Here is a 15,037-nt window from a genome sequence, read left to right as displayed (position 1 = left end):
GGCTTCGTTCCATATGCATCAAACCTTCACTTCTTCAAAGATTTAATATTTTATGAGGAAATTTCATTTCTCATCATTGCAAAATTTTGCATGAATTTTGCAGTGATGAAAAATACTGAAATAAGTATGTGATTTTGTATATAAAGTATACGTATTTGTGTGCCATAAGCGCTTTTCCTTGATAATATTTTAGGTCCAATTTCTGAAATTACAGTAAGCAGAAGAGTTACTTGACATAAGCACAAACGTCTTTTTGTCACTCATTCCGTCAAATCATTAAGTAAATGGACTATTTGCTAATAATGGTAAAATTTCATATTCAAAGTCTGCTTAAAATTGGAGTAATCATGTTTGAAAATTTCATTTTGTAGATGCAAAAGAAATAAATATAAGTCCGAGTGGACGTTATTTTTTTTTATTTTCATTCAATTGATATAAATATTGTTTTCTTTAATGTTGCCGACTTTTTTTTTTTTTTTTGAAAAGCAACTAGATGACATTTTCAAGACTGGTTTTCTCATTTCCTTATTTTCCTGCTATTATTAGAACAAATAATACCATATTTTACGATGTCCCAGGCAATTATTTTTGTTTTTGTAAATTACTTGTTAAGATTTTGCTGAAAATTTGAAAATTTGACTGTTTTAGATATCCGATATTTGATTTTACAAATTTTCAGTTTGTGAGAATATAGGCAAAGATAATGTGAAGTAATGAATGTCAGGAAATTCAATTTAAGTAAAATCCTGACGACATAATTATCTCAAAACTGAAAACAAATAGCAAAATACTAGGAATCCATTCATCAGCAGTGATCACTGATTCGAAACGGATCAATCATTTCTATCAAACATAATAACCACCTCAATCGAAGCATCGATTTAGATATCATTAGCATAGGTAATTAGAGAGAAAGTTAAATATAGAGTAAACTGATAAATTCCCCTATTTCGACTTTGGTAAAGATCAAAACATCTATATATGAAAGTGTCGAAAATACTTTTTTTTTGTAAATTCTTTTTAATAGTAAAGTGAATCTGAAAGTTTTCTTATTTGCTTAATTCATCCAGCAAACATCTGCTTTTTCTTTCAAATGTGATGATATTTGGATAGAAGATTTAAATTTGATTAGAACGTTACTGGATATCAAAGGAATGCCGCATTAAACTTTTGAAATTTTCTATTTTTTCTCAACTGAAATTTTTTTGATAAATTTTGGCAATTTTACTACTCTGTTGAAAAAAAGCTTTACTTTCGATCTTTTTAATTTGTTTGGAAATTCATGGTTTATGATACTGATTAGAATCATTTCTCAATTCGTGTCACATATCTATTGTTTCAAGATTGCTAATTAAAAAACAAATAACCATCATTCAATATTCTTTTCAAGATTTCCTGCAATGATATCCGATGATAGCAATGTCAATAAAAATTTGCATTAATGTATGCTGTTTTAAGTTATATAAAAAAATGCAAATGAAATTATGACTTTCATCAAAACATATTCATTATTTGTCACTTATTTGTACTGAAATCTGACTGTAATTATTTATTTTCTCGGGCTTTTTTTTTTTAGAAAGCAATGTTTTTCTCTATTATAACAGAATTTTTTAATACTTTTCTTTTTTTCTTTTTTGTCAAATGAGAACTCGAAGAAAGATAAGAGCAATTCGAATAATCAACTTGAAATTTATCATTAGTTACTTCCTCGTAGAATTTCCCTTCACTCTTGGTTTTGAGCTATTTATGATCATTATTAATGATAACAGAATTCTGCAATTCGATTGATTGCCATTTCGAAAGTAATTGTAAAAAGATAGTACGTGAAAAGATAGTAAGTATTTGGCGTATTGTAATTTTTGGAAGAGAAATTTTTTCTATTTTTAAGAAATGAACCATTCGTAATCTTTTTTAGGAAATTTTTCACTAATTTTTTCTGTTTTGTCCGATGAAAAAAGCGATTTATTAGTCATCTCTGAAAGAAAAATTTTTGTAACCTTTTTTTTTCATAGCAGATATTTTTCCATTTTAAATTTCTACTGCTTTTTCTATTTGCCTGAAAAATAATTGTTGTCGCCTACCAAAAGTGTGAAGTAAGAGAGAATGACGAAAAAGAAAGGAAATATAATTGTTATTCTTCCATTGTTTGATTTTAAAAATTTTCAAATACAAGGTTAAAAATTATTACATTTATCACAGTATTCCATTTCTGATGAGATTTCTCTTCACATGAAAAATTAATTATTTTCGTTTATGATTTGAAAATAACCGAAATTTCGAGCGATCATCTCATTCTTCTCCTCCTCCTCCTCCTCAACTCGTTGCAACTATCATTGCCACCGGGATATGATATACTTGCACCTGCTGTTTATGGGTCATAAAAGAAAAAAATTTAACAAAAATGTTGAAAGACTGTTTATATATTAGTTTTTTTTTTTTTTTTTTTCTTCCAGTCCTCTGATTCTCACTTCCATGAATATATTCTACTTGTAAGATTCATTCAAGAATTGTTTTGTTTACAATTTTATTTTCCTTCCTCTTTTTTTTTCTGATTTGCAAAGGATAAGAGAAGTCAATCTTTTGTATGGAATCTTCTCTGTCGTACAATACATTCTCAATTTTTGAAAAATCCTTCAATTCAACATTTGAAGTCCTTCTCCTCCCTTACTACCGCTTCTTCATACTTCCGCCTTGTATCAAAAATAAACAAGAAACGACAGTACATCGTCTCCAAATTATAACGAACAACGAAATAAATTGCATTTGTTGTAAATATCTGTTGACATAACCCCTCCATCCATCCAACCATCCCATTTCCATCTTTCAGGACTTTTTAACTTCTTTCTTTGCCATTCCTTTCTTCCTTTCCTTCTTCCTCAAATATTAGTTCAAAAAGAGCTTTTCGAATGCCGCAATTTCATTCTGTCATCAGTTTGAACACTGTGTTTGATATTATTATTTGTTAATTTTCCCATTTCCGTTTCGTAATAAATGGCTTTAGCTTCATGTAATTTTAACATTTTGACATATTTTCATTTTATTTTTTAGTCTTTCGTTCTCTTTTTCTTCCCATATTGATTAGCGAATTTGTCAAATACTGAAAAGCCTTTTCAGATGTCGTTAACACTTCATTTAAGATTAGAGAGATGACGAAGAGAAATAGATTGAAGAATGATCAAATTGAAGAGAGAATAAAAAAGACATATCTTTATTTTTTTCACAATTTACTATTTTTTTTTTTTTTATTTTTCATAATTTAATATTTTTCTTTACAATTTTTCATAGTTTAAATTATTGTATTTTAATTTTCTTCTTCAAATGATTGTTGATCTTTATGAATTTTTTTTTGTTGAATATTCTGCTTTTAGCACTTTAATTTGAATAGACAGTTTTGACAGACAAGTGGATACTTTCTTAACTAATAATTATCATATTTTTACTCAATAAAATAAGGTTTATTATATTTATGTGTGGAGAAGTGATTATATGACAAACTTTTGATACGATGCAAAGAGACAGAAATATGTTGAAGTGATGAAATGTTGAATTGATTTGCAGAGTTTTTCACTTTCTATCTGAAAAAATTATTATATAACATGAAATGAGCTAATGAATGATTTGTTCGGTGAGCTAACCTTAATTGAAATGAAATGAAAAAAAAAAAATTATAAATGGTAAAAAAAATTAGCAATGACACAAACCAATTTCTCTTCCTCTTTTCAACTCTTTGCTTAGTCGATCGTTTCATTTTCAATGCATTAATTATTTGATAAATGCTTTGCATAATTTGTTTGCTTTTTTTTTTTTTTTTATTGGATTAGAAATGACAAAAGTAAGCAGGAGATAGGCTCAATGTTTCGGATTGCATTGGGACTGTCACCAAATAAGAAGTCAAAGAAAAAAAAGGAAGCAATGAATCGATTAGTTGAAAAGGAAAAGTAAAATTGCTTTTATGCTTTCGCTTATATGTGTACGCTTAGTTTGAAGATTTCCAAGGAGTTGCCTGTCAATTTGGTAAGAAATCGAAAAGCATACATTATATGTTATGTAGAGAGGGAACATTCTCTCAGCAATATCTATTTATGGCCATAAAAAATCAATCATGTTGACAAGTTATTTATCATTTTAAGTTGATTATGTTGGCAGCTTTCTTTCTTATCACATTTTTTTTTTATCGTTAACAAATCATTAAATATCAATTTAGTAAGAAATCGAGTTCAAAGTAATACGAAATGTTGGATATGATGTCATGAATGTACTCTTCATAAGCGATGCTATCTTCGGATTAGAAGAATTATTCACTTTTGTTTTGATGATATAGCATTTAAAGGATTCCAATGTTTTCGTTGGGGATGGCACAGGAGAACAGCTATCGTCAAGTGGTTTTTTTTTTTTTTTTTAATTTTTATTTTATCGTTAGAAACTGTCATTTTGAGTAATTTGATGCTTCTACAATTGATTGACACTTTTCCCATAGAATATAAAACTTCGATACTTTTTTCACCATTTTCAAACTTTTTAAAATAATTACTCAATGTAATTCCTCATAAAGTAATCACAGCATATCATTTCATCGATTTTGTTCCATTTGCTGCTCCTTTTTATACCTCTTCCTCATTCCTTCCTTTGTCAATATGAGGTAAGTAGCTAAATGAAATAATTTTCAAAAATATACTTTGTCTTAATAAATCGTACTTTTATTTGATACCGGATTTTATAGCACTTCCAGCAATAATTTTTTTTCCATAGTTGACAGTAAGAGGAAAAGAAATCCGTTTACATCTCTTGACATTGTTAACTTTTGCCTATTCCGTCACCAAAGTTAAAAAAAGAACTTTAGATTTTCACAAAAAAAAAAAAAAAGAACTTTAGAGTAAATTTACGCATTTTGTGTTTATCGGGAAGGAAGGAGGATAAAGTGGTACTGATTTTTAATTTAAAAAAAGCAGTCTTTTGGGACTATTTTCTCACATTGATTAATGGTCGTTATTGCCGTCCTGAAATGATGACCGTTTTTTTTTTTTTTTGACGTTTTTGTTGCTAACTTTTTTCATGTAGTTGTTATTTTTGCATGTTTTGCAAAGGTCATATAATTAATCGTACAAATGTGAAAAAGTGAAGGAAGAGGTAAAGGAGGATGAAATTATGGTATCGGTTCGTGCCCATCCATCTAATTAATTACCTTCTCAGAGATTTCCGTAGCGGTTTATATTTGTTGTTATGTCCATCTGTTTTTTTTTTTTTTTTTTAAATTTCAAATTTCATTACCAATTTGTAAAGAGTGATTAAATTATCGTCCAATTTTGCCATCTAATTTGATAAACGAATTGCATTCTTTCGAAACTCTTATAGTCCTTATTTGTTGGCACAAATGAACAGAACAAACAGTAGTGTAATAGGGAAGACAGATAAAAAGTCTTTATTTAATTAGGTATATTTCTAAAAATAAGGTAATGAAAATAATGAAACACTGGAAAAGTTAAATTTTCATTGGTGATGAAATCTGAAATTCAAAATAAAAAAAAAAAAAAAAAAAGATGGAGTGTCAATAACATTTTGATAGTACTAATAATTTAAGCCGCTATCAAATTTCTCTTTTTAAGATAAAGAAGGTATACTTTTTTTCTGATCTATGATTTTCAGTTGAGCCTGTCAAATTTCGGTATTAAAAGCATTTTATGCTCATCATTAGCTCGAGAAACTCGTTCTTCTCTACTGTTTGAAACTTTTAAATGTACCATATTCATCATCTGTTTGTCTTGATTAAATTTGCTGAAATTTGAATCTACATCGAACTGAAAATTACAAATATCGTTAACTGATTAGTTCTTCTAGTTTCTTCTCCAAAAGAAATTTATGCCTATTTGAAGTTTATTTTAAAGTCTGCTAATTTTAAATGTAATTCAAATATCAGATGGAAGAATTCTTTTTTTTTTCTTTTTTTTTTTTTCGAAATTGAAGAAATGGAGAAAAGTAGAATGTAGGAAAAGTTGAAAATAATTGCAGTATGACTGCTTTTTGGATATTATAATTTGGTTTTGGTAGTCATCCGGCATTGCTTCTGCACAAATAAATTCCGATGCAACACGTGTGGCGTGCAGCGTATGCAACGTTAAGACTGTATTTATCTAAGTGCTATAAAGTAATTATCAGTTTGCAGAAAACCGGTTGTACAGTTTCGCTTAAAATAAATGTATAAAAAGTCAAACGCCAAAGAATAGATTTTATTTTTATATGGCCAATTATTCTTACCAGTATTTGTGTAGAAGAATTTATTGTTCAATTTTATCTGTTAAACTTTTTCATTTTTTTTTTTTTTTTTTTTAGAAAGGAAGGTTAATAGCAGTTATGGGAGAAGGTAACCATTAATATTATAAAGAGAGTTATGATGAACAAAGTAATCATTTCAGCTTATTTCGGCAGTAATAGATAAAACATTTAAACTAAATTCAAAAAGAAAAGAACAAAGCAGTAACAAAGGCTTGATCTCTGATTGTTCTTTTGCTTATTTTTTAAACAAAATTGTAAAGATTTACTTAAAAATATTAGCATCGTTTTATTACAGATCGAACTGACTTCAAAAAAAATTTTTTTTTTCTTAGTTTTCCTTTTCAACTTCAAATTCACTAATAAATTTCTTCTCTGTTGCACTGGAACATTGAGTTGTAATCGAATTGGCTTTCCTTTTTTTTTCTTTTTTTTCTGTCTTTTTTTGGAAAGAAATGTTTCACTGAATTCCTCCATTAATACATTCAATATGATTTCTAAAAAATAATTATTACTCTAAAATGTTAACTTGCGACGATTTTCTTTTTCACATGATTATATGAACTGCAATCACATAAATTCTGAGTTTCCAGATTTATTTTGAGTTGAATTTAATGAAAGGTTAAAAGGGGAATCTGATTAGAAGCATTGCTTTTTCCGTCAGAACTACCATACAGCTTAGTGAGATAAACCATAGATAAATTTTACTTTTAAAGGTTAAAGGATGTGTTATCATGAACTAATTAAGACAGTATTATCTATAAATAAAGTAAAAAGAGAGGGAAAAATTGAGGGAATTTCCCCTTAACAAAAGTCATCTCTTATTGTAAAATGTAATTGTAAAAACAGTTCATTCACAGTTCTTTCCAGTAAAATTTGTCATCTGTTTAAATGTATAAACTTTTCTATTTACTCTTTTCAGTTCTTTCTGATCTAACGAAAGATGTTTTTCCGTTTAGGATATTTTAATTTTGTTTGCACAGATTTTTATTTTTTATTTATTTTTTTGAATGAGCTACTCCTCAATACTTTCGAAGGTCATCACTACATTTAGCGGTGCAACTCAACAGGAAAATTTCATAATATCTCATAAATATGAACTGAAATTTAAAGAATTTAATTTATGCACTCCAATGATTTATCTATATTTGCAGAAATACGCTGCAAATTTTGTTTTTCCTTTCCTCTGTTGTCGATAATTTATCACTAATATCGTAAATATTAAATGTTATTAAAAATTTCATCCAAATTTGATTACGTTATTTGTATAAAACAATATTCTAAATAACCATTGAATCAAAGCTTAATTTTTAACATTGCAAATTAAATCTTCAAATCTTTATAACATTTTCTTTTAACTGCTACACTTCATTGATTCTTTTTTAAAATTTAAATTTGTATTTAAATCCAATTGAATCTACAGCTTATAATTACAATCAAATATAGAAAGATATATGAACATCTATCATGTAATATCATCTATCTCATTATCACAACAATTGATTGTAATAATGACTAAGATTGAAAATTGTTATGTTCCTCTATCCGTGAAGGTTAGAAAAAATTTCGATAACAGTCTGTGCATCACGATTTATTGGCGGTGGTTGATAGAAAGTGTTAGGATGATGCAAAAATTCGCACAATGCCGTGAGAAGAAGGACAGTCGCACTTCTTTCAAATACTATTGAAATATTTTACAGAAGTGAAAAAAATTAGAGGAGTGATCTGTCCTTTAACAAGGAGCGACCCAGTAAATCTACTTCGTCTTCCCCTCATATTTCTCTTTTTTTTGTCTTCTTGCTTTTGAATGATTGTAATGTATATTTTATGCATATTGTTATCCTTCTTCTTTCCCTCCATTTTTAACAATTCCTTTCATTGTCATTTAATCAATCTATCTTTCTTTTTCTGCTTAGTTCATTTCTTCCTTTTTCCAAACAGTTTTAAGATTTATCGAAATTAGTACAATTAGTGCCTCATTAATTGCTGAATACTAGTTTCTACCAAATTTATATGTTTTTAATATCACTTCATTCCCTCCTTTTTCACTCTGATTCTTGGCCATTTTCATCTTTTCCAATTTTAAATAGAATTATATTTACTTGTTTTCCCGGCTTAGAAACTTTATCTATTATCTTTTACTATTAATTATTGCAAATTAATCAGCATAAATGGGAGATCACAGGGAATGTTGAAGAATTTGGATGATATTAAATCTTGCCTATTGATAAATGGTTTATTGATGTTAATAAGCTATCCACTAATGAACATATTTAATGGTAATTCAAGAGTACTCTTGAAGTTTAATAATTTTTTTCTCCTTCTGACAATTAGCAGCACAGACAAACATTTTCTCGAAACTTCCTTTTCAATTTGTCTTTATCTTTTCCCAGTGTTATTTTTAATGTCATATTGCTGGACAATTTCTCTAAGTAATCATGCATCACATCGAGTATATTTATTTTCACGAGCAGTCAAATTCGGTATTTACATACTTTTGCGCAAATCATTTTAATATCCGAATGTCTCAGGATTACTCAGAATTTTACGAGAAAAGTTTATTGAAGATGGATTACGGCTATTGAACAAGCTTTTACGATCTCATTGTCACGAGAGATTCGGGATTTTCAGAGGAAAGTTTGTTCGAAGCTTTTGAATGATAGTGGTGCGGTGCTATCGATGTTGCAGCAAAGAACGCAGTGACAACTTATTCCATGTCTTACTAAAAGATGAATGCTATTGAAAAATTAGACAAAATTTTACGACGTCTAAGTAGCAAAAGTCGCCGTGCTACTACGAGACGTGTGAACTGTCATCCAGAAGTTTCTAGCTCATGCAGTGATGAAGATGATTTAGCAGAACAACAAACGGATTCCTCAAAAAATGACCGTAAAAGTGGCAATAGCCGTCGGATACATTTGAAGCCAATAATACCAACCATTCAAGGAATGATAGCAACAGCAACAAGGCGATCCTCAGTAAGTGACAAACATTTTGTTAACAGTAATAGATTTCAGGTTTCAGCAATCAGTTATTATCGTGTTTATTCGGCCGCAATGGTATGTCATCATTTACAGGAAGAACTGGAAAGGACATATAATCTGCAGCAGCAACAACAACAACAACAACAATTGCAGTACGTCCAGCAAAAGCCAGAAGAGGATGAACATCCGAAGACTGCGGAGACTCATGATGGCCAAATGTTAAGTGTTGACAACTGCGACACTTTCAGATCACTACTTTCGCCCTCCAGGTTACCAGCTACTCGGATGCTGGCAGATGATTTAGTAACTCAGACTGTGGCAGGCTCTACCACTCACGACAAATCATGTGAATCCGAAGATGTCGATTATGTATCCGATTATTCTACCTATGGAGTACAGCGAAGTGTAACACGGAAATCCGTTTATGAATTAGATATGTCTATGGATGAATCTTTGCCAGAATCATGCGGGCGTGAAAGTGGCTACTTGTCCGGAATTGATGTACGCTACAGTATATCAGCTGCTGAATCACCTGCTTTATCACCTCTTGGTGTAGCTTTTTTTCGAGCTCAACCGTTGTTTCAACGTACGCTAGGAGCGATCACGCAGCAGTCTTTTGATAGTGAAGAATTGCAAAAGAACGAAAAAGGTAATCTGAAAGTGATTGCCATTCCACAACAAATTGGCAATACAAAGGATCTGAAGCTTCAGGATGAGGAAGCCAAAATACCGGATTATATGAGTACTGAAAAGCTACTCCGGGATAGTATTGCGGAAACGAAATACATAACAACTATTTTTGAGCTTTCGTCGGGTGGTATCGTTGGTTTAATTGATGATGTCCTCAACGAATTTAGTTTGTGGTTCCATGAAGAGATTAGCCTCTTAGGAATTGCATGTGAGGTGCAGTGGTCGGTACCGGAGAAACACCGTCATCTTGCATCCGAGAAAAGGTACTTATTCTTCTCATATTAACCTAATGCTAAACGTTAAGCGCATATCACTTAACAAATAATATCTAAAGAATCATGGAATTGATGGAAACTGATTATTAAGCCATATGGTTCAGCTAATAATTGATTTCACGCTTACTTTTGACAAAACCTGTAAGTTATTTGAGCTATTTGTTAGCTTGAATTGTTTACATATGGGTTATTTTCCGGGTGTAAGGTGATTTTAGCGATCATTTGAATAATTTAATATTAAAAAAATCACTTAACTTTTCTTTGCAACTTCCTTGAAATCACTAATCAAGCTTAGACTAATAATATCTAGAATGAAGGAAGCTCTTCATCATTCACTCCGGCAAAACAATCGCCGTGTGTTAAACATGAAAAGTAGAACTGGTAACTATCATTTGCCGTTAACGATGATATCAGCTATAACAGAGGAAAATTGTGCACGCGATTGTCAGTTAAATTGCTTTCAAGGTAAATCCATCCTTGACATAGCTATTTTTGACAACATTAAAAAATGTCAGCTAAAAAAAAACTTTCCAAAAATTTAACCTTCTTCAAATTTTTCATTTATGCAAAGCACCCTGGAAAATCCCTTTGATAGTTTAAATATGATAATTCGATAAAGCAAGATTTCAAATGCAATACGTAAAGTTTACATATTTGTGAAGAATGCAGTTTACTGTAGGGAAATTGAATTTGAAGACAGAAATTTCTTTTTAAATCCAGGTAAAATTATGTCCACTTATAAGTCAGTTTAATAATATTGAGGTTGTCCAGAAACTTACGCTCGTATAAAAAATGTCTGGAAAAAAATATCCTGAAAAAGTATCCTGTATCCTGAAAAATTTACTTCAATTTGTTCGTTAACTTAGGTGTTTATCGTCGTTTCTACACATCATTATTGCCGTATCAACACACAGACACAAGTGTATGGCATAGTCCGTATTGGAATTTACGTGATATCAATCAATCAAATCCACAAAAGCCAAATCCGGAACAGTTCATTTTTGGACGTGATGCGACCAAACTTGATGTCGGCAGTTTGGTTGCTGTTAATGTTGTCGCACTGAAAATTGTACTATAGATAACGACGTTAAGCAAAAGCTTTTTTCATATCCTTCAAAAATCATTTTTCCGAAACTTTTATCATAATTAGTTGTAATTAGCTGCGACAACTGCAAGCATATCTGATTTTCAAACTGCAATATTCTCCATTTTACATACTAATTTGAAAATTGTACTTCACGGCCAAGCAATGTTATGGCACACAGTTCATTAATCTTTTAACTGTTCTTAGCCAATTTTATTCAGAAAAAAGTATAAATTCTTACACTTCTATTTAACTTCCTCATTAATCCGAATAATCTGAGAACAAATATCATTTCACAGAGTCTAATCTCAAAACAAACATCACTTGACGGAATTTGTCTTGAGTGCATCTAAATCATAAAGTTTGACTTTCAAACTCTGACTTCATAAAGAATGATTTCTTATCACTAATATTTAATTCAAGCTTTCAACGATAATCGCTTAAAAAAAGACTTATCTTTGATTCAATGAGCTAATATTTTATCAAACGAATCGAAATACTTCATTTAACTACTATTTCATCCCTTATTTGTTGGAAAAAGATTGAAATATCCTTGAACTATCTTTCATAACATTTAATTATCATTAAATATAATTTAAAAAACTTCTAAACTGCATGTAATTTTGGTTTAAATCTACAGTGAGGTCTATTTTCACAAATTTAAATAAATTAGATAGTACTAATTGCTTCTCTTTTATTCGAATCATGTATAAAACATTTTCCTTATTTTACTCCATTCATTTTCAAAGCTAACTCAATCTTATAATTGTTTGCTTTTTGGGCTTCCTAATTCTAATTCATCATTAACATTCGGGTTTATATCTTCCGATTAGCTATTCATTTGTAATAGCATTGAATTCCGAAATCGATGCTTTAATTTTTCAAACTTCTCATTTCAAAATTCCGAACTTTACTATCAAATCCATATAATCATCATTTTAAATTCAGTTCAAATATTTTTTAGTACATCAATATTTGCAAATAGTGTTGTACAAAGTGCCTTCCTTTATTAATCACTTTTAGCAACTATATTGCAATAAAAGTTAAATGCAGTTTATTTGTAAGATGGGATAGTTGTTGAAGACAAACGGATGTCAAAATATTTACCTTTGAGCAGTGCTTACCTAATCATTTGTTTCTAAATATCTTTTGAATATCACATTGTGTATTCCATTATTAGAATCAGTACTGAATTAATTTATGCACAATGAAATTCAGCTTTTTTCGAAAGAAATGTCCGGGAAAACTTTCACTGCAATTTATAATCATAGAATTCATTACTTTCAGCTGACTTTCTTCCCAAAACTTTCCGAAATTTAAATTTGAAAATACTACTAATTCGCATTTTTGTTCGACATACATGTTCAAGTATTACTATTTTTCTTATATCCAATAATGCTTGGGTTCGTTTGCAGGCATTTCATTTCTAGCTATAAATAGTTGGGACAAATTTTCGAAACAGAATTAACCTTTCAAGTTTAATGTTTTTGTGGTGCAAAAATGTCACCAGAATGAGTAAACTATGATGAGTGGCTTAATTTTAATCTCTAATCTAATTAAAAACTTTTTCAAATAGCAAGAGTAATTTTTTGAAATTTTGATGCAAGCTATAAAGTAAATCATAAAGTTCAGTTGACTTTTGTATACTAAGGTTAAAGTCCTTTATAATTCTCTTCCTCTTTTTAATTCCTTCTACATTGTAGTATGCTAACATCTTCTTAGCTTCAAAAAAAGTAAAAATGCGATGAATGACTGAAATTAAAGTCTAGACATTCCGTTGTATGAGTCAAAATATCGTATTTGAAGATAAATAAGAGCAGCTTCAAGTCGAAAATGGTATGCAGAAGACATTTTGCTACAAATTCTGTGATCTTGACATTACTTTGTAATGGTTTCATCAACTTTTATTTCCCTTTTATGATGACTAATAGAGTTCAAATTGCCATTAAGAAAGTCGTTGAGATGGCTTTTCATAATATACCTCCAATCACAAACTTAATTACCAATTTGTCGCTTACCGGATGAATTGATGTCTTGAAAAATAAATAGAAATACTCCATGTCATTATTACCGAATAAGATGAGTCAGAATATTTTTCAGTGTTGTTTTTAAATAAAGTTCTGTTGATTAAATCAAAGAAATGAGAATCTCCAGAGTTTGTAAATTTTCCCAAATGAAATTAAGAGAAAATTGATCCCATTTACTGCTAATTATTTTTAGCTAAAAGTAAAAGCAGAAAATGCTGTGGAAATGGACAAAACAGCAACACGTCTGTTGCGAATTGAAGTTAAAGATATCAACGACAATTTGCCAATCTTTTCGGAAATTCACAGTGTAATTTTGTTGCTAAAAAATTATATTTTGTCCAATTGAAAAAAATGCCACTCTAATTGAAGCAAAAATTGAATAAATCATTCAATTTACATTTATTTGAACAAAAGAGAATTGCTTTGACACTTAATTAGAAATAACTTACTTTACAATTAGAATCTACTCTCAAAATTTGCTGATTAGCTTCTGATTGATTTTGATCGTTGACTTCCATCGTGCAATAAATAATTATCAAATTTCAGTCAGTACCTTTAGTGTTTGTGATTCAACCAGGTAATACAACTATTGGACGATTGAAAGCAGTGGATATAGATGATGCGCCGTATAATTCCATATATTACTACATGTTACCTAGTTGTAAGCTTTGTCATACAAAAAATTTCTCACAAATGTGTGAACTTTTGATTGAATATATCAATTAAATAGCAAATAATTGAATAATTTAATGAGTTGGATGAATGTAAAAAAAAAAAAAAAAAACTGACTCAAGTCACAGTAAAGGTACAAATCGAGATGGAATATTCACTATTGACAAACAAACTGGTATTGTTTCGGTGACAAATCCCAATGATCTCAAATATGATGAATATCATTTATGCGTCTTAGCCAGGTCATATAATTCCTTATAATTTTTCAAAACTGATTAAATTTATTCAATCAATAAAGGTTTTTGTCTGAAAATTAACCAAAAAAAAAAAAACACACTGCTCCTTATTACTATATACTAACGAATGTTATGGAATGCTTTAAGTATTTCATATTTAGATGGTTCTTTGTAAAGTTTAATTATTCTAGTGCTTACAATATGTCAAAGACACCGAAAATATCATTTGACAGTAGTAATGCAAGTATGATTGCATTTACGGTACGAACGGAAACAAATAGCGTTGTAGAGCAAGCAAATAAAATGAAATATCATTTTCAAAACAATACTGTTAGTGTATTTGGTAAGTTAACTTTTTTGTGTTATCATTATCAGTCCTAAAGTTTCTGATATGTGTGGTAATAACCACTAAAAGCAACTTATAATTTTTTTCTAGGAATTGATTCCGAATTAACCATACCAGTGACTCGATTGAAAACACATCAACCAATTATTACATATCAATTTGGATCAGTGCACTTCACACCGTACATATCACTTTTCTTTTCCTGATTTGAATTTTTTTTTTATTATTTATCTAAACATACAAATATATTTAAATTAGTTCAGTGCCGAAAATGAAGATGCACCATCGGAATCAGCGCCATTCTTCTCGGTCGATCCAGTATCAGGTGATATTCGTGTTGATCCTATGATTGGTGATTATGCGGAAGGTGTGTTTACATTTGATATTGTTGCTACTCAACAACGAACAGCTACAGAATCCATACAAATTGCACATATTGTTAAACAGGTAAGACTA

The 15,037-nt window shown here is 29.7% G+C and overlaps 1 protein-coding gene across 1 annotated transcript in view; it reads left to right on the top strand.

Annotated features, from left to right (window-relative positions):
- Positions 1-8,996: 8,996 nt before the first annotated feature.
- The window catches only part of Bm10145 (Cadherin domain containing protein), a gene marked incomplete at both ends in the record, with an annotated part of 7,761 nt that continues 1,720 nt past the window's right edge, over positions 8,997-15,037 (top strand). The window contains 10 exons of the mRNA XM_043073152.1: positions 8,997-9,245; positions 9,345-10,204; positions 10,527-10,681; positions 11,083-11,255; positions 13,521-13,634; positions 13,874-13,988; positions 14,133-14,241; positions 14,427-14,578; positions 14,672-14,762; positions 14,845-15,028. Coding sequence (XP_042929086.1) covers positions 8,997-9,245; positions 9,345-10,204; positions 10,527-10,681; positions 11,083-11,255; positions 13,521-13,634; positions 13,874-13,988; positions 14,133-14,241; positions 14,427-14,578; positions 14,672-14,762; positions 14,845-15,028 — 2,202 coding nt within the window. The remainder of the gene's footprint in view (positions 9,246-9,344; positions 10,205-10,526; positions 10,682-11,082; positions 11,256-13,520; positions 13,635-13,873; positions 13,989-14,132; positions 14,242-14,426; positions 14,579-14,671; positions 14,763-14,844; positions 15,029-15,037) is intronic.

This window comes from Brugia malayi, assembly GCF_000002995.4.
Source record: "Brugia malayi strain FR3 genome assembly, contig: Bm_v4_ChrX_scaffold_001, whole genome shotgun sequence".
Taxonomy (NCBI): domain Eukaryota; kingdom Metazoa; phylum Nematoda; class Chromadorea; order Rhabditida; family Onchocercidae; genus Brugia; species Brugia malayi.
This window is presented reverse-complemented; position numbering and strand designations above follow the sequence as displayed.